Below are 26935 nucleotides of genomic sequence, written 5' to 3'. Positions count from 1 at the left end.
TACTTATTATTCATGATGGTTAACCAGAGTACCAGTCTTGGTACTTTAGTGCCAACTCTGTCACTAAATTTGTCTGTCCAATGCATTGGTCAAAAGACTAATTTAGTGAAGAAAAAATATGAATTGGACTGCCTGTCTAAATGCATCCAGTGAATGAAAAACAAATTGTTAGTCACATGCTTTAAACTGGTGTAGAGTAACAGTGAAATGCTTACTTACGATACCGTCCCAGCAATGCAGAGAAACCAGAGAAATAATCAATTAAACCACGTCATAATACATACACATTGTGTAATAACTCAGCTATATGAAAGGGAGTACTGAGTTGGTTTGCTAGATCGAATCCCCGAGCTGATAAACAATCTGTCATTCTGCCCCTGAACAAGGCAGTTAACCCACTGTTCCTAGGGCAGTTAACCCACTGTTCCTAGGGCAGTTAACCCACTGTTCCTAGACCAGTTAACCCACTGTTCCTAGACCAGTTAACCCACTGTTCCTAGACCAGTTAACCCACTGTTCCTAGACCAGTTAACCCACTGTTCCTAGACCAGTTAACCCACTGTTCCTAGACCAGTTAACCCACTGTTCCTAGACCAGTTAACCCACTGTTCCTAGACCAGTTAACCCACTGTTCCTAGACCAGTTAACCCACTGTTCCTAGACCAGTTAACCCACTGTTCCTAGACCAGTTAACCCACTGTTCCTAGACCAGTTAACCCACTGTTCCTAGACCAGTTAACCCACTGTTCCTAGACCAGTTAACCCACTGTTCCTAGACCAGTTAACCCACTGTTTCTAGAGCAGTTAACCCACTGTTTCTAGAGCAGTTAACCCACTGTTTCTAGAGCAGTTAACCCACTGTTTCTAGAGCAGTTAACTCACTGTTCCTAGGCTGTCATTGTAAATAAGAATTTGTTCTTAACTGACTTGCCTGGTTTAAGGTTAAATAAAAGGGTCAATGCAGATAGTCCCGGTAAGACTGTGTGCTCTGTCTACATTGTTCTCTTGGTGTCAATATAACAGATTTTGTTACATACAATATAATCTGACATGAAATAAATACACTGCTCAAAAAAATAAAGGGAACACTTAAACAACACATAATAGAGGCAGTAGATCTAGCTGGTCTGTCATAATACACTGCTCAAAAAAATAAAGGGAACACTTAAACACAATGTAACTCCAAGTCAATCACACTTCTGTGAAAACAAACTGTCCACTTAGGAAGCAACACTGACAATACATTTCACATGCTGTTGTGCAAATGGAATAGACAACAGGTGGAAATTATAGGCAATTAGCAATAAAGGAGTGGTTCTGCAGGTGGTGACCACAGACCACTTCTTAGTTCCTGTGCTTCCTGGCTGATGTTTTGGTCACTTTTGAATGCTGGTGGTGCTTTCACTCTAGTGGTAGCATGAGACGGAGTCTACAACCCACACAAGTGGCTCAGGTAGTGCAGCTCATCCAGGATGTCACATCAATGCGAGCTGTGGCAAGGTTTGCTGTGTCATTGTGTTTAAGTGTTCCCTTAAATTTTTTGAGCAATCTATATATAAACTCCGCAAACTTAACATGTGTAAATATTTGTATGAACATAAGATTCAACAGACATAAACTGAACAAGTTCCACAGACTGAGCAAAGGGGGGTCAACATCGAAAGTAACAGTCAGTATCTGGTGTGGCCACCAGCTGCATCTTATGGACTGCACCAGATTTGCCAGATCTTGCTATGAGATGTTACCCCACTCTTCCACCAAGGCACCTGCAAGTTCCCGGACATTTCTGAATGGCCCTAGCCCTCACCCTCCGATCCAACAGATCCCAGACGTGCTCAATGGGATTGAGATCCGGGCTCTTCACTGGCCATGGCAGAACACTGACATTCCGGTCTTGCAGGAAATCCACAGAACGAGCAGTATGGCTGATGGCATTGTCATGCTGGAGGGTCATGTCAGGATGAGCCTGCAGGAAGTGTACCACATGAGGGAGGAGGATGTCTTCCCTGTAACGCACAGCGTTGAGATTGCCTGCAATGACAACAAGCTCAATCCGATGATGCTGTGACACACCGCACCAAACCATGATGGACCCTCCACCTCCAAATTGATCCCGCTCCAGAGTACAGGCTTTGGTGTAATACTCATTCCTTTGACGATAAACGCGAATCTGACCATCACCCCTGGTGAGACAAAACCGCGATTCATCAGTGAAGAGCACTTTTTGCCAGTCCTGTCTGGTCCAGCGACGGTGGGTTTGTGCCCATAGGTGATGTTCTTGCCGGTGATGTCTGGTGAGGACCTGCCTTACAACAGGCCTACAAGCCCTCAGTCCAGCCTCTCTCAGCCTATTGTGGACAGTCTGAGCACTGATGGAGGGATTGTGTGTTCCTGGTGTAACTCGGGCAGTTGTTGTTGCCATCCTGTACCTGTCCCGCAGGTGTGATGTTCGGATGTACCGATCCAGTGCAGGTGTTGTTACATGTGGTCTTCCACTGCGAGGCGTCTCACAGTACGGACATTGCAATTTATTGCCCTGGCCACATCTGCAGTCCTCATGCCTCCTTGCAGCATGCCTAATGCACATTCACGCAGATGAGCAGGGACCCTGGGCGGCAGGGTAGCCTAGTGGTTAGAGGTGGTTAGAGCCTAGACTTGCCTAAAATAAAGGTAAATTAAATTTTCTTTTGGTGTTTTTCAGAGTCGGTAGAAAGGGCTCTTTAGTGTCCTAAGTTTTCATAACTGTGACCTTAATTGCCTACTGTCTGTTAGTTGTTAGTGTCTTAATGTTCCACTGGTGCATGTTCATTAATTGTTTATGGTTCATTGAACAAGCTTGGGAAACAGTGTTTAAACCCTTTACAATGAAGATCTGTGAAGTTGTTTGGGTTTTTACTAATTATCTCTGAAAGACAGGGTCCTGAAAAAGGGACGTTTCTTTTTTTGCTGAGTTTATATATTTTAAGACTAAAACATCCCCTCAAATAGGTTCCCAAATGAACACTGCCCTGTTTAGATAATGTTCTATACTTTCCAACCTCTATGAAACAGATTATGATATTAGTCCTTTGTTTCTTAAAGGAGCGGTGTGTCCTACTGTAATCTTGTTTAAAATGCCTCCTGTTGAAATATAATACTGTGTATCTTGTCTTAAAGGAGCGGTGTGTCCTCTGGATGAGTTGTGTGATGTGGCCCATGAGTTTGGAGCCATCACGTTTGTTGACGAGGTGCATGCGGTGGGGCTGTACGGCGCTAGGGGAGGAGGTATCGGGGACCGAGACGGCATCATGCACAAGATGGACATCATCTCTGGAACACTGGGTCAGTACTCAAATAACAAGCAAAATGGCCCCAGAGAATTATGTTTAAACCTTCAAGTCCTGTGACTTGGCTTTACATATCAGGGATGTGGTTTGTCCTGAAAAATTAGGAATTCCTGCTTCATCCTCCATTCAGTTCTAGTTGAAAACTGCCCCGTCTCCTAGACAACTTCCAGATTTGTCTATGTTCCATTCACATCGCTGAACCAGTCTTTGTTTATCTGAAACCCTGAGACGAAGCAGATGTCTGGGCTCGAATACAGGTGGTTGAGGTTGTTGCTTAACGCTCCTTGGGGCACTGGAGAAACAGGAACTAGGATCTGTTCACGACCTGTTGCTAGGAGACCACGGTGCTTCTTAAATTTCCTCTAAGCCTGGGGACTGCTGAGAGACCAATCATCACACACACTGGGACAATCTGGAGAGGTGCTTTGTCTGTTAGAATAGAAGAAAGTCAAGATGACCAGACAGAACAGCTGAACACCACGCTGGGGGCTTTCTAAAGGACTAGAAAGTGTCACGACCGTCATATAAATAATTGGACCAAGGCACAGCGTGAGTAGAGTTCCACATTGTAATGTGGAAAAAACTTCCAAAACAACAAAGATATAACGATCGTGAAATAACGCACATAGGCACTCATACAAAACAATACCCTGAGGTATTCTCTACTCTCTCCAACTCTCTATGGTCAGGGCGTGACAGTACCCCCCCGAAAAGGTGCTGACTCCGACCACAAAACCTGAAACTAGATGGGGAGGGTTAGGGTGGGAAACTAGCTCCGGTGCAGGACGCAGGACCCGCTCAGACCGCGGATCCGGCCATGCCCGGACCGGGCGCCGTGCCCGGACTGGGCACCGTCGCAGAGGAAGGCCATGGAGCCATGGAGCGGGACTGGACACCGTGCCTGGACTGGGCTCTGGCCATGGCACCGGTGCAGGAAGTTCCGGGCCGTGGACCATTACTGGAAGCTCCGGGCCTTGGACCGTCGCTGGAGGCTCCGGACTGTAGACCGTCGCTGGAGGCTCCGGACTGTAGGCCGTCGCTGGAGGCTCCGGGCTGTAGACCGTCGCTGGAGGCTCCGGGCTGTAGACCGTCGCTGGAGGCTCCGGACTGTAGACCGTCGCTGGAGGTTCCGGACTGTAGACCGTCGCTGGAGGTTCCGGACTGTAGACCGTCGCTGGAGGCTCCGGGCTGTAGACCGTCGCTGGAGGCTCCGGGCTGTAGACCGTCGCTGGAGGCTCCGGGCTGTAGACCGTCGCTGCAGGCTCCGGGCTGTAGACCGTCGCAAAACAATATCCCACATTGCAGGTGGGAAAAAGGGAAAAAGGACACACTAAGTATGATCCCCAATTAGAGGTAATGATTATCAGCTGCCTCCAATTGGGAACCATACACACACCAACATAGAAATATAATACCTAGAAACCCCCCCAGCCACGTCCTGACCTAAAACACCATAGAGAACCCAGAGGGCTCTCTATGGTCAGGGCGTGACAGAAAGTCTCCTTTAACATCCAATAAAGCCCCACCCCCCCTTCCAGGCAAGGCGTATGACTGTGTTGGAGGCTACATCGCCAGTACCGCCGCCCTGGTGGACACGGTGCGTAGTTACGCTGCAGGCTTCATATTCACCACGTCTCTGCCTCCCATGCTGCTGGCGGGCGCCCACGAGTCCATCCAAACCCTTAAAGGGGAGGAGGGCCGCGCCCTCCGGAGGAAACACCAGCTTAACGCCCATGAGTCCATCCAGAACCTTACCGCATGCAGGCCTATACACTGAACAAGGAGAGACACAGCTCTGTCTCTGGGGCGTAGACAATTACCAAGGCCTTATTCTGACAGTATATAGCTGAAGAACAGGAGACACAGGTTTTCCACCATGTTCTATATTGGTGATACTGACCAAGAAGCCTGTTTCTAGGGAGAGAGTTTACTCAATGCTAATGAAGCACAGCATATATGTAATTGACACAGACCTTCATTTAACTAGGCATGTCAGTTAAGCACAAATTCTTATTTACAATGACAGACGACCGGGGAACAGTGGGTTAACTGCATTGTTCAGGGGCAGAACAACAGATTTCTACCTTGTCAGCTCAGGGATTTGATCCAGCAACCTTCCGGTTACTAGTCCAACGCTCTAACCACTAGGCCATCCTGCCAACCCCTGATATATAAAATGACCCAGATTCAAAGTGAAAACATAGTGGGCTAGAATCAACACAACACTACCTTTACACAACAGCAATATCACACCATAAAATAACAGTTCTCAGTATGAAATGTAGGGCAGCTTCTTAATGAACTGTGTATCAAAACACAGCCATTGGTGGAGTGTGTTCATCGTACCAGAAATGCTGCCTGGCTTGGCAGCTCTACTGTCTCTGAAAGGGATCCACGACCTGTCTGTATGTCCTCCGCTACCTGTCTGTCCTCCACCACCTGTCTGTCTGTCTGTCTGTCCTCCTGTCTGTCTGTCCTCCACTACCTGTCTGTCTGTCTGTCCTCCACTACCTGTCTGTCTGTATGTCCTCCACTACCCGTCTGTCTGTCCTCCACTACCCGTCTGTCTGTATGTCCTCCACTACCTGTCTGTCTGTCCTCCACTACCCGTCTGTCTGTCCTCCACTACCCGTCTGTCTGTCCTCCACTACCTGTCTGTCTGTCCTCCGCTACCTGTCTGTCTGTCCTCCACGACCTGTCTGTCTGTCGTCCTCCACGACCTGTTTGTCTGTCGTCCTCCACGACCTGTCTGTCTGTCCTCCATGACCTGTCTGTCTGTCCTCCACGACCTGTCTGTCTGTCCTCCATGACCTGTCTGTCTGTCCTCCACCACCTGTCTGTCTGTCTGTCTGTCCTCCTGTCTGTCTGTCCTCCACTACCTGTCTGTCTGTCTGTCCTCCACTACCTGTCTGTCTGTCTGTCCTCCACTACCTGTCTGTCTGTCTGTCTGTCTGTCTGTCTGTCTGTCTGTCCTCCGCTACCTGTCTGTCCTCCACTACCTGTCTGTCTGTCCTCCGCTACCTGTCTGTCTGTCCTCCGCTACCTGTCTGTCTGTCCTCCTCTACCTGTCTGTCTGTCCTCCTCTACCCGTCTGTCTGTCCTCCTCTACCCGTCTGTCTGTCCTCCGCTACCCGTCTGTCTGTCCTCCGCTACCCGTCTGTCTGTCCTCCACTACCCGTCTGTCTGTCCTCCTCTACCCGTCTGTCTGTCCTCCACTACCTGTCTGTCTGTCCTCCGCTACCTGTCTGTCTGTCCTCCACTACCTGTCTGTCTCTCCTCCGCTACCTGTCTGTCTCTCCTCCGCTACCTGTCTGTCTCTCCTCCGCTACCTGTCTGTCTCTCCTCCGCTACCTGTCTGTCTCTCCTCCGCTACCTGTCTGTCTCTCCTCCGCTACCTGTCTGTCTCTCCTCCGCTACCTGTCTGTCTGGCCTCCATGACCTGTCTGTCTGTCTGTCTGTCCTCCACTACCTGTCTGTCTGTCCTCCACGACCTGTCTGTCTGTCCTCCACTACCTGTCTGTCTGTCCTCCACGACCTGTCTGTCTGGCCTCCATGACCTGGCTCACAAACATAACACAAGCACTGGACTGAATTAACAAGGCTATTAACAATACAACCATTTAAGTAGATAAGAAGCTGAATTGGCATGTTTAAATGTTGAGAGAACACCGTGTTGAAATGCAGGGAAACTCACCAGGCTCAATTCAAATAGTGGATATCTGAAACGTGCTGGATTAGGGCACCACAGTGTCAAACCAGGAGATGGCTTAACTTCCCTCATCTCTGATGGTTAACATTGTGTAAGGTTACAGTTTCAAGGTTGCTTCAACATCTCTTTAAAAAAAGGAACTGTCTTTGTAGAAATACCCGATGTGAAATAGAGGTGATTTTGGTTTGATGTAATGTGAGTGTGATGTGTATGGTTTAAATAAATGTTTATTAGTCATATTATTACTGGGCCTAATGACCTGAAAACGGACACTGCTACCTGTAAACATTATTCCTCTTCTTCCTCATTTGGCCTCTGATGTGTCCTCCCATGACATGTAACAATATCTAGACAAGTTTAACCTGGCTAGCAACTGTTACCTAAGTATCTAATTGCAAAGCAATTCAGTTAGGAGCCAGAGGAGAGGGATGGGGAAAGACAAAGACACAAAGAAAGTGAAAGAGAACAAGAGAGAAAGAGAGACACAGAAAAAATAGAATTACTTGACACATTGGAATGAAATCCAAAAACAGAGCAGACTAGAATGCAATTTGGACCTAAACAGAGATTATACAGTGGAAGAAGGGGGAAGGGGGATACCTAGTCTGTTGTAAAGGGGGATACCTAGTCCGTTGTAAAGGGGGATACCTAGTCCGTTGTAAAGGGGGATACCTAGTCCGTTGTAAAGGCGGATACCTAGTCCGTTGTAAAGGCGGATACCTAGTCCGTTGTAAAGGGGGATACCTAGTCCGTTGTAAAGGGGGATACCTAGTCCGTTGTAAAGGGGGATACCTAGTCCGTTGTAAAGGGGGATACCTAGTCCGTTGTAAAGGGGGATACCTAGTCCGTTGTAAAGGGGGATACCTAGTCCGTTGTAAAGGGGGATACCTAGTCAGTTGTAAAGGGGGATACCTAGTCAGTTGTAAAGGGGGATACCTAGTCAGTTGTAAAGGGGGATACCTAGTCAGTTGTAAAGGGGGATACCTACCTATAGAATGCCCTTCTTGCCTTGTCTCTCATATCATTCACAGTTTTGTGTAAGTTACCTGTGGTGCTGTTGTTTAGGCCAAGGTATGTATAGTTTTTTGTGTGCTCTAGGGCAACGGTGTCTAGATGGAATTTGTATTTGTCGATTGGATCTTTTTTTGGACACCATTGTTTTGGTCTCACTGAGATTTACTGTCAGGGCCCAGGTCTGGCAGAATCTGTGCAGAAGATCTAGGTGCTGCTGTAGGTCCTCCGTGGTTGGTGACAGAAGCACCAGATCATCAGCAAACAGTAGACATTTGACTTCAGATTCTAGTACGTGAGGCCGGGTGCTGCAGACTCTTCAAGTGCCCTCGTCAATTCGTTGATATATATGTTGAAGAAGGTGGGGCTTAAGCTGCATCCCTGTCTCACCCCACGGTTCTGTGGGAAGAAATTTGTGTTTTTTGCCAATTTTAACCACATACTTGTTGTTTGTTTACCAAATTGAGTCGAAGATTTTGACTTTTGTTTTGTTTGTTTATCAGTTAGGGTCTGTTGTGCGGTAATTTGTTAAAATGCCAATTTGACATTTGCCCAGTACATTGTTTTCACTGAGGAAATGTACAAGTCTGCTGTTAATGCAGAGGATTTTCCCAAGGTCTCTCTCTCTCTCTCTCTCTCTCTCTCTCTCTCTCTCTCTCTCTCTCTCGCTCTCGCTCTCGCTCTCGCTCTCGCTCTCGCTCTCGCTCTCTCTCGCTCTCTAATTCAAGGCGCTTTATTGGGATGGGAAACATATGTTAACATTGCCAAAGCAAATGAAGTAGATAATACAATAAAAATGAACAGTAAACATTACGCTCACAGAAGTTCCAAAATAATAAAGACATTTCAAATGTCATATTATGTATATATACAGTTGAAGTCGGAAGTTTACTAACACTTAGGTTGGAGTCATTAAAACTCGTTTTTCAACCAGTCCACAAATTTCTTGTTAACAAACTATAGTTTTGGCAATAGTTAGGACATCTACCATCTACTATAGTTAGGACATCTACCTTCTGCACGACACAAGTAATTTTTCCAACAATTGTTTACAGACAGATTATTTCACTTACAATTCACTGTATCACATATCCAGTGGGTCAGAAGTTTACATACACTAAGTTGACTGTGCCTTTAAACAGCTTGGAAAATTCCAGAAAATGATGTCATGGCTTTAGAAGCTTCTGATAGGCTAATGGACATCATTTGAGTCAATTGGAGGTGTACCTGTGCATGTATTTCAAGGCCTACCTTCAAACTCAGTGCCTCTTTGCTTGATATCATGGGAAAATCAAAAGAAAACAGCCAAGACCTCAAAAAAGTAATTGTAGATCTCCACAAGTCTGGTTCATCCTTGGGAGAAATTTCCAAATGCCTGAAGGTACCACGTTTATCTGTACAAACAATAGTAAGCAAGTATAAACACCATGGGACTACGCAGCCATCATACCGCTCAGGAAGGAGACTCTTTCTGTCTCCTAGAGATGAACGTACTTTGGTGCAAAAAGTGCAAATCAATCCCAGAACAACAGCAAAGGACCCTGTGAAGATGCTGGAGGAAACAGGATCAAAATTATCAATATCCACAGTAAAACAAGTCCTATATTGACATAACCTGAAAGGCCACTCAGCAAGGTAGAAGTCACTGCTCCAAAACCGTCGTAAAAAAGCCAGACTAGTTTGCAACTGCACATGGGGACAAAGATGATACTTTTTGGAGAAATGTCCTCTGGTCTGATGAAACAAAAATAGAGCTGTTTGACCATAATGATCATCGTTATGTTTGGAGGAAAAAGGGGGAGGCTTGCAAGCCGAAGAACACCATCCCAACGTGAAGCACGGGGGTGGTAGCATCATGTTGTGGTGGTGCTTTGCTGCAGGAGGGTCTGGTGCACTTCACAAAATAGATGCCATCATGAGGAAAGAAAATGATGTGGATATATTGAAGCAACATCTCAAGACATCAGTCAGGAAGTTAAAGCTTGGCTGGAAATGGGTCTTCCAAATGGACAATGACCCCAAGCATACTCCCAAAGTTGTGGCAAAATGGCTTAAGGACAATAAAGTCTAGGTATTGGATTGGCCATCACAAAGCCCTGACCTCAGTCCCATAGAACATTTGTGGGCAGAACTGAAAAAGCGTGGGCGAGCAAGGAGGCCTACAAACCTGACTCAGTTACACCAGCTTGTTACTAGGATTTATTGTTAGGAATTGTGAAAAACTGAGTTTAAATATACTTGGCTAAGGTGTATGTAAACTCCCGACTTCAACTGTACAGTTTTGTAATGATGTGCAAATGGTTAAAGTACGAAAGGGAAAATAAATAAACATAAAAATTAGTTGTATTTATAATGGCGTTTGTTCTTCACTTTCTCTCTTTCTGGTTCTCTCTCTCTCTCTGTCTTTCTCTTCACCTCTCTCCACCAAGAGTTTTTTTTAAAGCACTATCAAGTCAGTAAGGTCAATGAACCATAGCCAACATGCAAATGTTGCTCTGTGCTTATCTTATTCTAAAGGTCATTTCTCTCTATTTACAGGTGGTTCCAACAGGGCAGTCAGACAACCCTGGGTTAGGACATGTGGAGCAATCACAGAGAGGGAGTGAGAGAGACAGAGTGAGACAGAGACAGAGAGAGACAGAGAGAGAGACAGAGAGAGAGACAGAGAGAGAGACAAAAACCGAAGAAAATTAACAATAATGACAAATGGTTTGATGAAGAATGCAAAAATCTAAGAAAGAAATTGAGAAACCTGTCCAACCAAAAACATAGAGACCCGGAAAACCTGAGCCTACGCCTTCACTATGGTGAATCACTAAAACAATACAGAAATACACTACGGAAAAAGAAGGAACAGCATGTCAGAAATCAGCTCAATGCAATTGAAGAATCCATAGACTCTAACCACTTCTGGGAAAATTGGAAAACACTAAACAAACAACAACACGAAGAATTATCTATCCAAAATGGAGATGTATGGGTAAACCACTTCTCCAATCTCTTTGGCTCTATAACAAAGAATAAAGAGCAAAAACATATACATGATCAAATACAGATCTTAGAATCAACTATTAAAGACTACCAGAACCCACTGGATTCTCCAATTACCTTGAACGAGTTACAGGACAAAATAAAAACCCTCCAACCCAAAAAGGCCTGTGGTGTTGATGGTATCCTAAATGAAATGATCAAATATACAGACAACAAATTCCAATTGGCTATACTAAAACTCTTTAACATCATACTTAGCTCTGGCATCTTCCCCAATATTTGGAACCAAGGACTGATCACCCCAATCCACAAAAGTGGAGACAAATTTGACCCCAATAACTACCGTGGAATATGTGTCAACAGTAACCTTGGGAAAATCCTCTGCATTATTATTAACAGCAGACTCGTACATTTCCTCAATGAAAACAATGTACTGAGCAAATGTCAAATTGGCTTTTTACCAAATTACCGTACAACAGACCATGTATTCACCCTGCACACCCTAATTGACAATCAAACAAACCAAAACAAAGGCAAAGTCTTCTCATGCTTTGTTGATTTCAAAAAAAGCCTTCGACTCAATCTGGCATGAGGGTCTGCTATACAAACTGATGGAAAGTGGTGTTGGGGGTAAAACATACGACATTATAAAATCCATGTACACAAACAACAAGTGTGCGGTTAAAATTGGCAAAAACACACACATTTCTTCACACAGGGTCGTGGGGTTAGACAGGGATGCAGCTTAAGCCCCACCCTCTTCAACATATATATCAACGAATTGGCGAGGGCACTAGAAAAGTCTGCAGCACCCGGCCTCCCCCTGCTAGAATCCGAAGTCAAATGTCTGCTGTTTGCTGATGATCTGGTGCTTCTGTCACCAACCAAGGAGGGCCTACAGCAGCACCTAGATCTTATGCACAGATTCTGTCAGACCTGGGCCCTGACAGTAAATCTCAGTAAGACCAAAATAATGGTGTTCCAAAAAGGTCCAGTCACCAGGACCACAAATACAAATTCCATCTAGACACTGTTGCCCTAGAGCACACAAAAACTATACATACCTTGGCCTAAACATCAGCACCACAGGTAACTTCCACAAAGCTGTGAACGATCTGAGAGACAAGGCAAGAAGGGCATTCTATGCCATCAAAAGAAACATAAATTTCAACATACCAATTAGGATCTGGCTAAAAATACTTGAATCAGTCATAGAGCCCATTGCCCTTTATGGTTGTGAGGTCTGGGGTCCGCTCACCAACCAAGACTTCACAAAATGGGACAAACACCAAATTGAGACTCTGCACGCAGAATTCTGCAAAAATATCCTCCGTGTACAACGTAGAACACCAAATAATGCATGCAGAGCAGAATTAGGCCGATACCCACTAATTATCAAAATCCAGAAAAGAGCTGTTAAATTCTACAACCACCTAAAAGGAAGCGATTCACAAACCTTCCATAACAAAGCCATCACCTACAGAGAGATGAACCTGGAGAAGAGTCCCTAAGCAAGCTGGTCCTGGGGCTCTGTTCACAAACACAAACACACACTACAGAGCCCCAGGACAGCAGCACAATTAGACCCAACCAAATCATGAGAAAACAAAAAGATAACTACTTAACACATTGGAAAGAATTAACAAAAAAACAGAGCAAACTAGAATGCTATTTGGCCCTACACAGAGAGTACACAGCGGCAGAATACCTGACCACTGTGACTGACCCAAAATTAAGGAAAGCCTTGACTATGTACAGACTCAGTGAGCATAGCCTTGCTATTGAGAAAGGCCGCCGTAGGCAGACATGGCTCTCAAGAGAAGACAGGCTATGTGCTCACTGCCCACAAAATGAGGTGGAAACTGAGCTGCACTTCCTAACCTCCTGCCCAATGTATGACCATATTAGAGAGACATATTTCCCTCAGATTACACAGATCCACAAAGAATTTGAAAACAAATCCAATTTTGAAAAACTCCCATATCTACTGGGTGAAATTCCACAGTGTGCCATCACAGCAGCAAGATTTGTGACCTGTTGCCACGAGAAAAGGGCAACCAGTGAAGAACAAACACCATTGTAAATACAACCCATATTTATGCTTATTTATTTTATCTTGTGTCCTTTAGCCATTTGTACATTGTTAGAACACTGTATATATATATAATATGACATTTGTAATGTCTTTACTGTTTTGAAACTTCTGTATGTGTAATGTTTACTGTTAATTTTTGTTGTTTTTCACTTTATATATTCACTTTGTATGTTGTCTACCTCACTTGCTTTGGCAATGTTAACACATGTTTCCCATGCCAATAAAGCCCTTGAATTGAATTGAATTGAATTGAGACAGAGAGAGAGACAGAGAGAGAGACAGACAGAGACACAGAGAGACAGGGACACAGAGAGACAGGTGGTTCCAACAGGGCAGTCAGACAACCCTGGGTTAGGACATGTGGAGCAATCACAGAGAGGGAGTGAGAGAGACAGAGACAGAGAGAGGGAGAGAGAGAGGGAGAGAGAGAGACAGAGAGAGAGACAGAGACAGAGAGAGAGACAGAGACAGAGGCAGAGAGAGAGAGACAGAGAGACAGAGAGAGACAGGTGGTTCCAACAGGGTAGTCAGACAACCCTGGGTTAGGACATGTGGAGCAATCACAGAGAGGGAGTGAGAGAGACAGAGACAGGGAGAGAGAGAGACAGAGAGAGAGACAGAGACACAGAGAGACAGGTGGTTCCAACAGGGCAGTCAGACAACCCTGGGTTAGGACATGTGGAGCAATCACAGAGAGGGAGTGAGAGAGACAGAGAGAGGGAGAGAGAGACAGAGACAGAGAGACAGGTGGTTCCAACAGGGCAGTCAGACAACCCTGGGTTAGGACATGTGGAGCAATCACAGAGAGTGAGTGAGAGAGAGAGAGAACCATTGCCCTTTATGGTTGTGAGGTCTGGGGTCCGCTCACCAACCAAGACTTCACAAAATGGGACAAACACCAAATTGAGACTCTGCACGCAGAATTCTGCAAAAATATCCTCCGTGTACAACGTAGAACACCAAATAATGCATGCAGAGCAGAATTAGGCTGATACCCACTAATTATCAAAATCCAGAAAAGAGCCGTTAAATTCTACAACCACCTAAAAGGAAGCGATTCACAAACCTTCCATAACAAAGCCATCACCTACAGAGAGATGAACCTGGAGAAGAGTCCCCTAAGCAAGCTGGTCCTGGGGCTCTTTTCACAAACACAAACACACCCTACAGAGCTCCAGGACAACAGCACAATTAGACCCAACCAAATCATGAGAAAACTAAAAGATAATTACTTAACACATTGGAAAGAATTAACAAAAAAACAGAGCAAACTAGAATGCTATTTGGCCCTACACAGAGAGTACACAGCGGCAGAATACCTGACCACTGTGACTGACCCAAAATTAAGGAAAGCTTTGACTATGTACAGACTCAGTGAGCATAGCCTTGCTATTGAGAAAGGCCGCCGTAGGCAGACATGGCTCTCAAGAGAAGACAGGCTATGTGCTCACTGCCCACAAAATGAGGTGGAAACTGAGCTGCACTTCCTAACCTCCTGCCCAATGTATGACCATATTAGAGAGACATATTTCCCTCAGATTACACAGATCCACAAAGAATTCGAAAACAAATCCAATTTTGAAAAACTCCCATATCTACTGGGTGAAATTCCACAGTGTGCCATCACAGCTGCAAGATTTGTGACCTGTTGCCATGAGAAAAGGGCAACCAGTGAAGAACAAACACCATTGTAAATACAACCCATATTTATGCTTATTTATTTTATCTTGTGTCCTTTAACCATTTGTACATTGTTAAAACACTGTATATATATATAACATGACATTTGTAATGTATTTACTGTTTTGAAACTTCTGTATGTGTAATGTTTACTGTTAATTTTTGTTGTTTTTCACTTTATATATTCACTTTGTATGTTGTCTACCTCACTTGCTTTGGCAATGTTAACACATGTTTCCCATGCCAATAAAGCCCTTGAATTGAATTGAATTGAATTGACAGAGAGAGAGAGAGAGAGAGATAACTCTGTAGTGTAGACAGTCTGTTTCATCTTTATTATTACAAAGTGATGATAAAGTTCCAGCCCCACGTCTCCGTCTAGGGAACAATGATCCTCTTTACCCTCCAGAAGAATGCTCAGTCACTGACGCTAAGATATTACAGCTCTAATGAAATGATCTGTCACAATGAAACGATCTGTCACAATGATCCTCTTTACCCTCCAGAAGAATGCTCAGTCACTGACACTAAGATATTACAGCTCTAATGATCTGTCACAATGAAATGATCTGTCACAATGAAACGATCTGTCACAATGAAATTATCTGTCACAATGAAAACATCTGTCACAATGAAACCATCTGTCACAATGAAACCATCTGTCACAATGAAATTATCTGTCACAATGAAACCATCTGTCACAATGAAACCATCTGTCACAATGAAACGATCTGTCACAATGAAATGATCTGTCACAATGAAACCATCTGTCACAATGAAATCATCTGTCACAATGAAACCATCTGTCACAATGAAACCATCTGTCACAATGAAACCATCTGTCACAATGAAACCATCTGTCACAATGAAACCATCTGTCACAATGAAAAGATCTATCATAGTTACTCTGTGTGTGTGTGTGTGTGTGTGTGTGTGTGTGTGTGTGTGTGTGTGTGTGTGTGTGTGTGTGTGTGTGTGTGTGTGTGTGTGTGTGTGTGTGTGTGTGTGTGTGTGTGTGTGTGTGTGTGTGTGTGTGTGTGTACGTACTAGCTGACTGTAACAGTGGATTCATTCTCAGTTGTTCTGGTCTCATCAAGGTCATGTTATCAATAAATCTGTGAGACTTCAGTAGGAATGTGATCACGTGTAGGAATGTCATCCTCTCTCCTCTCTGCCCCAGGGCCATCCAGCTGGTAGACCAACCAGCCGGAGGTAGTGGAGTATGTTTTCACTAAACTCTGACTTTGGCGTGCTGCTGATGTCATATAGTGGGTTTGGCTGTATGTGGAGTTAAATTGTGTTGGGATTGGACCCAGAAACACCAGGAAAGAGAAGGAATCTACCTCTAGTGTGTTGGGATTGGACCCAGAAAAACCAGGAAAGAGACGGAATCTACCTCTAGTGTGTTGGGATTAGACCCAGAAACACCAGGAAAGAGAAGGAATGTACCTCTAGTGTGGTGGGATTAGACCCAGAAACACCAGGAAAGAGAAGGAATGTACCTCTAGTGTGTTGGGATTAGACCCTGAAACACCAGGAAAGAGAAGGAATGTACCTCTAGTGTGGTGGGATTAGACCCAGAAACACCAGGAAAGAGAAGGAATGTACCTCTAGTGTGGTGGGATTAGACCCAGAAACACCAGGAAAGAGAAGGAATGTACCTCTAGTGTGGTGGGATTAGACCCAGAAACACCAGGAAAGAGGAGGAATGTACCTCTAGTGTGTTGGGATTAGACCCAGAAACACCAGGAAAGAGAAGGAATGTACCTCTAGTGTGGTGGGATTAGACCCAGAAACACCAGGAAAGAGAAGGAATGTACCTCTAGTGTGGTGGGATTAGACCCAGAAACACCAGGAAAGAGAAGGAATGTACCTCTAGTGTGGTGGGATTAGACCCAGAAACACCAGGAAAGAGAAGGAATGTACCTCTAGTGTGGTGGGATTAGACCCAGAAACACCAGGAAAGAGAAGGAATGTACCTCTAGTGTGGTGGGATTAGACCCAGAAACACCAGGAAAGAGAAGGAATGTACCTCTAGTGTGGTGGGATTAGACCCAGAAACACCAGGAAAGAGAAGGAATGTACCTCTAGTGTGTTGGGATTAGACCCAGAAACACCAGGAAAGAGAAGGAATGTACCTCTAGTGTGGTGGGATTAGACCCAGAAACACCAGGAAAGAGAAGGAATGTACCTCTAGTGTGGTGGGATTAGACCCAGAAACACCAGGAAAGAGAAGGAATGTACCTCTAGTGTGGTGGGATTAGACCCAGAAACACCAGGAAAGAGAAGGAATGTACCTCTAGTGTGGTGGGATTAGACCCAGAAACACCAGGAAAGAGAAGGAATGTACCTCTAGTGTGGTGGGATTAGACCCAGAAACACCAGGAAAGAGAAGGAATGTACCTCTAGTGTGGTGGGATTAGACCCAGAAACACCAGGAAAGAGAAGGAATGTACCTCTAGTGTGGTGGGATTAGACCCAGAAACACCAGGAAAGAGAAGGAATGTACCTCTAGTGTGGTGGGATTAGACCCAGAAACACCAGGAAAGAGAAGGAATGTACCTCTAGTGTGGTGGGATTAGACCCAGAAACACCAGGAAAGAGAAGGAATGTACCTCTAGTGTGTTGGGATTAGACCCAGAAACACCAGGAAAGAGAAGGAATGTACCTCTAGTGTGGTGGGATTAGACCCAGAAACACCAGGAAAGAGAAGGAATGTACCTCTAGTGTGGTGGGATTAGACCCAGAAACACCAGGAAAGAGAAGGAATGTACCTCTAGTGTGGTGGGATTAGACCCAGAAACACCAGGAAAGAGAAGGAATGTACCTCTAGTGTGGTGGGATTAGACCCAGAAACACCAGGAAAGAGAAGGAATGTACCTCTAGTGTGGTGGGATTAGACCCAGAAACACCAGGAAAGAGAAGGAATGTACCTCTAGTGTGGTGGGATTAGACCCAGAAACACCAGGAAAGAGAAGGAATGTACCTCTAGTGTGGTGGGATTAGACCCAGAAACACCAGGAAAGAGAAGGAATGTACCTCTAGTGTGGTGGGATTAGACCCAGAAACACCAGGAAAGAGAAGGAATGTACCTCTAGTGTGGTGGGATTAGACCCAGAAACACCAGGAAAGAGAAGGAATGTACCTCTAGTGTGGTGGGATTAGACCCAGAAACACCAGGAAAGAGAAGGAATGTACCTCTAGTGTGGTGGGATTAGACCCAGAAACACCAGGAAAGAGAAGGAATGTACCTCTAGTGTGGTGGGATTAGACCCAGAAACACCAGGAAAGAGAAGGAATGTACCTCTAGTGTGGTGGGATTAGACCCAGAAACACCAGGAAAGAGAAGGAATGTACCTCTAGTGTGGTGGGATTAGACCCAGAAACACCAGGAAAGAGAAGGAATGTACCTCTAGTGTGGTGGGATTAGACCCAGAAACACCAGGAAAGAGAAGGAATGTACCTCTAGTGTGGTGGGATTAGACCCAGAAACACCAGGAAAGAGAAGGAATGTACCTCTAGTGTGGTGGGATTAGACCCAGAAACACCAGGAAAGAGAAGGAATGTACCTCTAGTGTGGTGGGATTAGACCCAGAAACACCAGGAAAGAGAAGGAATGTACCTCTAGTGTGGTGGGATTAGACCCAGAAACACCAGGAAAGAGAAGGAATGTACCTCTAGTGTGGTGGGATTAGACCCAGAAACACCAGGAAAGAGAAGGAATGTACCTCTAGTGTGTTGGGATTAGACCCAGAAACACCAGGAAAGAGAAGGAATGTACCTCTAGTGTGGTGGGATTAGACCCAGAAACACCAGGAAAGAGAAGGAATGTACCTCTAGTGTGGTGGGATTAGACCCAGAAACACCAGGAAAGAGAAGGAATGTACCTCTAGTGTGGTGGGATTAGACCCAGAAACACCAGGAAAGAGAAGGAATGTACCTCTAGTGTGGTGGGATTAGACCCAGAAACACCAGGAAAGAGAAGGAATGTACCTCTAGTGTGGTGGGATTAGACCCAGAAACACCAGGAAAGAGAAGGAATGTACCTCTAGTGTGGTGGGATTAGACCCAGAAACACCAGGAAAGAGAAGGAATGTACCTCTAGTGTGGTGGGATTAGACCCAGAAACACCAGGAAAGAGAAGGAATGTACCTCTAGTGTGGTGGGATTAGACCCAGAAACACCAGGAAAGAGAAGGAATGTACCTCTAGTGTGTGGGATTAGACCCAGAAACACCAGGAAAGAGAAGGAATGTACCTCTAGTGTGGTGGGATTAGACCCAGAAACACCAGGAAAGAGAAGGAATGTACCTCTAGTGTGGTGGGATTAGACCCAGAAACACCAGGAAAGAGAAGGAATGTACCTCTAGTGTGGTGGGATTAGACCCAGAAACACCAGGAAAGAGAAGGAATGTACCTCTAGTGTGGTGGGATTAGACCCAGAAACACCAGGAAAGAGAAGGAATGTACCTCTAGTGTGGTGGGATTAGACCCAGAAACACCAGGAAAGAGAAGGAATGTACCTCTAGTGTGGTGGGATTAGACCCAGAAACACCAGGAAAGAGAAGGAATGTGTGGTGGGACCTCTAGTGTGGTGGGATTAGACCCAGAAACACCAGGAAAGAGAAGGAATGTACCTCTAGTGTGGTGGGATTAGACCCAGAAACACCAGGAAAGAGAAGGAATGTACCTCTAGTGTGGTGGGATTAGACCCAGAAACACCAGGAAAGAGAAGGAATGTACCTCTAGTGTGGTGGGATTAGACCCAGAAACACCAGGAAAGAGAAGGAATGTACCTCTAGTGTGGTGGGATTAGACCCAGAAACACCAGGAAAGAGAAGGAATGTACCTCTAGTGTGGTGGGATTAGACCCAGAAACACCAGGAAAGAGAAGGAATGTACCTCTAGTGTGGTGGGATTAGACCCAGAAACACCAGGAAAGAGAAGGAATGTACCTCTAGTGTGGTGGGATTAGACCCAGAAACACCAGGAAAGAGAAGGAATGTACCTCTAGTGTGGTGGGATTAGACCCAGAAACACCAGGAAAGAGAAGGAATGTACCTCTAGTGTGGTGGGATTAGACCCAGAAACACCAGGAAAGAGAAGGAATGTACCTCTAGTGTGGTGGGATTAGACCCAGAAACACCAGGAAAGAGAAGGAATGTACCTCTAGTGTGGTGGGATTAGACCCAGAAACACCAGGAAAGAGAAGGAATGTACCTCTAGTGTGGTGGGATTAGACCCAGAAACACCAGGAAAGAGAAGGAATGTACCTCTAGTGTGTTGGGATTAGACCCAGAAACACCAGGAAAGAGAAGGAATGTACCTCTAGTGTGTTGGGATTAGACCCAGAAACACCAGGAAAGAGAAGGAATGTACCTCTAGTGTGTTGGGATTAGACCCAGAAACACCAGGAAAGAGAAGGAATGTACCTCTAGTGTGGTGGGATTAGACCCAGAAACACCAGGAAAGAGAAGGAATGTACCTCTAGTGTGGTGGGATTAGACCCAGAAACACCAGGAAAGAGAAGGAATGTACCTCTAGTGTGGTGGGATTAGACCCAGAAACACCAGGAAAGAGAAGGAATGTACCTCTAGTGTGGTGGGATTAGACCCAGAAACACCAGGAAAGAGAAGGAATGTACCTCTAGTGTGTTGGGATTAGACCCAGAAACACCAGGAAAGAGAAGGAATGTACCTCTAGTGTGTTGGGATTAGACCCAGAAACACCAGGAAAGAGAAGGAATGTACCTCTAGTGTGTTGGGATTAGACCCAGAAACACCAGGAAAGAGAAGGAATGTACCTCTAGTGTGGTGGGATTAGACCCAGAAACACCAGGAAAGAGAAGGAATGTACCTCTAGTGTGGTGGGATTAGACCCAGAAACACCAGGAAAGAGAAGGAATGTACCTCTAGTGTGGTGGGATTAGACCCAGAAACACCAGGAAAGAGAAGGAATGTACCTCTAGTGTGGTGGGATTAGACCCAGAAACACCAGGAAAGAGAGAAGGAATGTACCTCTAGTGTGGTGGGATTAGACCCAGAAACACCAGGAAAGAGAAGGAATGTACCTCTAGTGTGGTGGGATTAGACCCAGAAACACCAGGAAAGAGAAGGAATGTACCTCTAGTGTGGTGGGATTAGACCCAGAAACACCAGGAAAGAGAAGGAATGTACCTCTAGTGTGGTGGGATTAGACCCAGAAACACCAGGAAAGAGAAGGAATGTACCTCTAGTGTGGTGGGATTAGACCCAGAAACACCAGGAAAGAGAAGGAATGTACCTCTAGTGTGGTGGGATTAGACCCAGAAACACCAGGAAAGAGAAGGAATGTACCTCTAGTGTGGTGGGATTAGACCCAGAAACACCAGGAAAGAGAAGGAATGTACCTCTAGTGTGGTGGGATTAGACCCAGAAACACCAGGAAAGAGAAGGAATGTACCTCTAGTGTGGTGGGATTAGACCCAGAAACACCAGGAAAGAGAAGGAATGTACCTCTAGTGTGGTGGGATTAGACCCAGAAACACCAGGAAAGAGAAGGAATGTACCTCTAGTGTGGTGGGATTAGACCCAGAAACACCAGGAAAGAGAAGGAATGTACCTCTAGTGTGGTGGGATTAGACCCAGAAACACCAGGAAAGAGAAGGAATGTACCTCTAGTGTGGTGGGATTAGACCCAGAAACACCAGGAAAGAGAAGGAATGTACCTCTAGTGTGGTGGGATTAGACCCAGAAACACCAGGAAAGAGAAGGAATGTACCTCTAGTGTGGTGGGATTAGACCCAGAAACACCAGGAAAGAGAAGGAATGTACCTCTAGTGTGGTGGGATTAGACCCAGAAACACCAGGAAAGAGAAGGAATGTACCTCTAGTGTGGTGGGATTAGACCCAGAAACACCAGGAAAGAGAAGGAATGTACCTCTAGTGTGGTGGGATTAGACCCAGAAACACCAGGAAAGAGAAGGAATGTACCTCTAGTGTGGTGGGATTAGACCCAGAAACACCAGGAAAGAGAAGGAATGTACCTCTAGTGTGGTGGGATTAGACCCAGAAACACCAGGAAAGAGAAGGAATGTACCTCTAGTGTGGTGGGATTAGACCCAGAAACACCAGGAAAGAGAAGGAATGTACCTCTAGTGTGGTGGGATTAGACCCAGAAACACCAGGAAAGAGAAGGAATGTACCTCTAGTGTGGTGGGATTAGACCCAGAAACACCAGGAAAGAGAAGGAATGTACCTCTAGTGTGGTGGGATTAGACCCAGAAACACCAGGAAAGAGAAGGAATGTACCTCTAGTGTGGTGGGATTAGACCCAGAAACACCAGGAAAGAGAAGGAATGTACCTCTAGTGTGGTGGGATTAGACCCAGAAACACCAGGAAAGAGAAGGAATGTACCTCTAGTGTGGTGGGATTAGACCCAGAAACACCAGGAAAGAGAAGGAATGTACCTCTAGTGTGGTGGGATTAGACCCAGAAACACCAGGAAAGAGAAGGAATGTACCTCTAGTGTGGTGGGATTAGACCCAGAAACACCAGGAAAGAGAAGGAATGTACCTCTAGTGTGGTGGGATTAGACCCAGAAACACCAGGAAAGAGAAGGAATGTACCTCTAGTGTGTTGGGATTAGACCCAGAAACACCAGGAAAGAGAAGGAATGTACCTCTAGTGTGGTGGGATTAGACCCAGAAACACCAGGAAAGAGAAGGAATGTACCTCTAGTGTGGTGGGATTAGACCCAGAAACACCAGGAAAGAGAAGGAATGTACCTCTAGTGTGGTGGGATTAGACCCAGAAACACCAGGAAAGAGAAGGAATGTACCTCTAGTGTGGTGGGATTAGACCCAGAAACACCAGGAAAGAGAAGGAATGTACCTCTAGTGTGGTGGGATTAGACCCAGAAACACCAGGAAAGAGAAGGAATGTACCTCTAGTGTGGTGGGATTAGACCCAGAAACACCAGGAAAGAGAAGGAATGTACCTCTAGTGTGGTGGGATTAGACCCAGAAACACCAGGAAAGAGAAGGAATGTACCTCTAGTGTGGTGGGATTAGACCCAGAAACACCAGGAAAGAGAAGGAATGTGCCTCTAGTATGGTGGGATTAGACCCAGAAACACCAGGAAAGAGAAGGAATGTACCTCTAGTGTGGTGGGATTAGACCCAGAAACACCAGGAAAGAGAAGGAATGTACCTCTTGTGTGGTGGGATTAGACCCAGAAACACCAGGAAAGAGAAGGAATGTACCTCTAGTGTGTTGGGATTAGACCCAGAAACACCAGGAAAGAGAAGGAATGTACCTCTAGTGTGGTGGGATTAGACCCAGAAACTCCAGGAAAGAGAAGGAATGTACCTCTAGTGTGGTGGGATTAGACCCAGAAACACCAGGAAAGAGAAGGAATGTACCTCTAGTGTGGTGGGATTAGACCCAGAAACACCAGGAAAGAGAAGGAATGTACCTCTAGTGTGGTGGGATTAGACCCAGAAACACCAGGAAAGAGAAGGAATGTACCTCTAGTGTGGTGGGATTAGACCCAGAAACACCAGGAAAGAGAAGTAATGTACCTCTAGTGTGTTGGGATTAGACCCAGAAACACCAGGAAAGAGAAGGAATGTACCTCTAGTGTGGTGGGATTAGACCCAGAAACACCAGGAAAGAGAAGGAATGTACCTCTAGTGTGTTGGGATTAGACCCAGAAACACCAGGAAAGAGAAGGAATGTACCTCTAGTGTGTTGGGATTAGACCCAGAAACACCAGGAAAGAGAAGGAATGTACCTCTAGTGTGTTGGGATTAGACCCAGAAACACCAGGAAAGAGAAGGAATGTACCTCTAGTGTGGTGGGATTAGACCCAGAAACACCAGGAAAGAGAAGGAATGTACCTCTAGTGTGGTGGGATTAGACCCAGAAACACCAGGAAAGAGAAGGAATGTACCTCTAGTGTGGTGGGATTAGACCCAGAAACACCAGGAAAGAGGAGGAATGTACCTCTAGTGTGGTGGGATTAGACCCAGAAACACCAGGAAAGAGAAGGAATGTACCTCTAGTGTGTTGGGATTAGACCCAGAAACACCAGGAAAGAGAAGGAATGTACCTCTAGTGTGTTGGGATTAGACCCAGAAACACCAGGAAAGAGAAGGAATGTACCTCTAGTGTGTTGGGATTAGACCCAGAAACACCAGGAAAGAGAAGGAATGTACCTCTAGTGTGGTGGGATTAGACCCAGAAACACCAGGAAAGAGAAGGAATGTACCTCTAGTGTGGTGGGATTAGACCCAGAAACACCAGGAAAGAGAAGGAATGTACCTCTAGTGTGGTGGGATTAGACCCAGAAACACCAGGAAAGAGGAGGAATGTACCTCTAGTGTGGTGGGATTAGACCCAGAAACACCAGGAAAGAGAAGGAATGTACCTCTAGTGTGGTGGGATTAGACCCAGAAACACCAGGAAAGAGAAGGAATGTACCTCTAGTGTGGTGGGATTAGACCCAGAAACACCAGGAAAGAGAAGGAATGTACCTCTAGTGTGGTGGGATTAGACCCAGAAACACCAGGAAAGAGAAGGAATGTACCTCTAGTGTGGTGGGATTAGACCCAGAAACACCAGGAAAGAGAAGGAATGTACCTCTAGTGTGGTGGGATTAGACCCAGAAACACCAGGAAAGAGAAGGATGTACCTCTAGTGTGGTGGGATTAGACCCAGAAACACCAGGAAAGAGAAGGAATGTACCTCTAGTGTGGTGGGATTAGACCCAGAAACACCAGGAAAGAGAAGGAATGTACCTCTAGTGTGGTGGGATTAGACCCAGAAACACCAGGAAAGAGAAGGAATGTACCTCTAGTGTGGTGGGATTAGACCCAGAAACACCAGGAAAGAGAAGGAATGTACCTCTAGTGTGGTGGGATTAGACCCAGAAACACCAGGAAAGAGAAGGAATGTACCTCTAGTGTGGTGGGATTAGACCCAGAAACACCAGGAAAGAGAAGGAATGTACCTCTAGTGTGGTGGGATTAGACCCAGAAACACCAGGAAAGAGGAGGAATGTACCTCTAGTGTGGTGGGATTAGACCCAGAAACACCAGGAAAGAGAAGGAATGTACCTCTAGTGTGGTGGGATTAGACCCAGAAACACCAGGAAAGAGAAGGAATGTACCTCTAGTGTGGTGGGATTAGACCCAGAAACACCAGGAAAGAGAAGGAATGTACCTCTAGTGTGGTGGGATTAGACCCAGAAACACCAGGAAAGAGAAGGAATGTACCTCTAGTGTGGTGGGATTAGACCCAGAAACACCAGGAAAGAGAAGGAATGTACCTCTAGTGTGGTGGGATTAGACCCAGAAACACCAGGAAAGAGGAGGAATGTACCTCTAGTGTGGTGGGATTAGACCCAGAAACACCAGGAAAGAGAAGGAATGTACCTCTAGTGTGGTGGGATTAGACCCAGAAACACCAGGAAAGAGAAGGAATGTACCTCTAGTGTGGTGGGATTAGACCCAGAAACACCAGGAAAGAGAAGGAATGTACCTCTAGTGTGGTGGGATTAGACCCAGAAACACCAGGAAAGAGAAGGGATGTACCTCTAGTGTGGTGGGATTAGACCCAGAAACACCAGGAAAGAGAAGGAATGTACCTCTAGTGTGGTGGGATTAGACCCAGAAACACCAGGAAAGAGAAGGAATGTACCTCTAGTGTGGTGGGATTAGACCCAGAAACACCAGGAAAGAGAAGGAATGTACCTCTAGTGTGGTGGGATTAGACCCAGAAACACCAGGAAAGAGAAGGAATGTACCTCTAGTGTGGTGGGATTAGACCCAGAAACACCAGGAAAGAGAAGGAATGTACCTCTAGTGTGGTGGGATTAGACCCAGAAACACCAGGAAAGAGAAGGAATGTACCTCTAGTGTGGTGGGATTAGACCCAGAAACACCAGGAAAGAGAAGGAATGTACCTCTAGTGTGGTGGGATTAGACCCAGAAACACCAGGAAAGAGAAGGAATGTACCTCTAGTGTGGTGGGATTAGACCCAGAAACACCAGGAAAGAGAAGGAATGTACCTCTAGTGTGTTGGGATTAGACCCAGAAACACCAGGAAAGAGAAGGAATGTACCTCTAGTGTGGTGGGATTAGACCCAGAAACACCAGGAAAGAGAAGGAATGTACCTCTAGTGTGTTGGGATTAGACCCAGAAACACCAGGAAAGAGAAGGAATGTACCTCTAGTGTGGTGGGATTAGACCCAGAAACACCAGGAAAGAGAAGGAATGTACCTCTAGTGTGGTGGGATTAGACCCAGAAACACCAGGAAAGAGAAGGAATGTACCTCTAGTGTGGTGGGATTAGACCCAGAAACACCAGGAAAGAGAAGGAATGTACCTCTAGTGTGGTGGGATTAGACCCAGAAACACCAGGAAAGAGAAGGAATGTACCTCTAGTGTGGTGGGATTAGACCCAGAAACACCAGGAAAGAGAAGGAATGTACCTCTAGTGTGGTGGGATTAGACCCAGAAACACCAGGAAAGAGAAGGAATGTACCTCTAGTGTGGTGGGATTAGACCCAGAAACACCAGGAAAGAGAAGGAATGTACCTCTAGTGTGGTGGGATTAGACCCAGAAACACCAGGAAAGAGAAGGAATGTACCTCTAGTGTGGTGGGATTAGACCCAGAAACACCAGGAAAGAGGAGGAATGTACCTCTAGTGTGGTGGGATTAGACCCAGAAACACCAGGAAAGAGAAGGAATGTACCTCTAGTGTGGTGGGATTAGACCCAGAAACACCAGGAAAGAGAAGGAATGTACCTCTAGTGTGTTGGGATTAGACCCAGAAACACCAGGAAAGAGAAGGAATGTACCTCTAGTGTGGTGGGATTAGACCCAGAAACACCAGGAAAGAGAAGGAATGTACCTCTAGTGTGGTGGGATTAGACCCAGAAACACCAGGAAAGAGAAGGAATGTACCTCTAGTGTGGTGGGATTAGACCCAGAAACACCAGGAAAGAGAAGGAATGTACCTCTAGTGTGGTGGGATTAGACCCAGAAACACCAGGAAAGAGAAGGAATGTACCTCTAGTGTGGTGGGATTAGACCCAGAAACACCAGGAAAGAGAAGGAATGTACCTCTAGTGTGGTG

The 26935-nt window shown here is 45.7% G+C and overlaps 1 protein-coding gene across 1 annotated transcript in view; it reads left to right on the top strand.

Moving 5' to 3' along the window:
* Positions 1-3143: 3143 nt before the first annotated feature.
* The window catches only part of LOC112263286 (5-aminolevulinate synthase-like), a gene marked incomplete at its 5' end in the record, with an annotated part of 66140 nt that continues 42348 nt past the window's right edge, over positions 3144-26935 (top strand). The window contains 2 exons of the mRNA XM_042304853.1: positions 3144-3321; positions 4865-5086. Coding sequence (XP_042160787.1) covers positions 3144-3321; positions 4865-5086 — 400 coding nt within the window. The remainder of the gene's footprint in view (positions 3322-4864; positions 5087-26935) is intronic.

The sequence above is a fragment of the Oncorhynchus tshawytscha genome, linkage group LG02 (genome assembly GCF_018296145.1).
Source record: "Oncorhynchus tshawytscha isolate Ot180627B linkage group LG02, Otsh_v2.0, whole genome shotgun sequence".
NCBI classification, from domain to species: Eukaryota; Metazoa; Chordata; class Actinopteri; order Salmoniformes; family Salmonidae; genus Oncorhynchus; species Oncorhynchus tshawytscha.
This window is presented reverse-complemented; position numbering and strand designations above follow the sequence as displayed.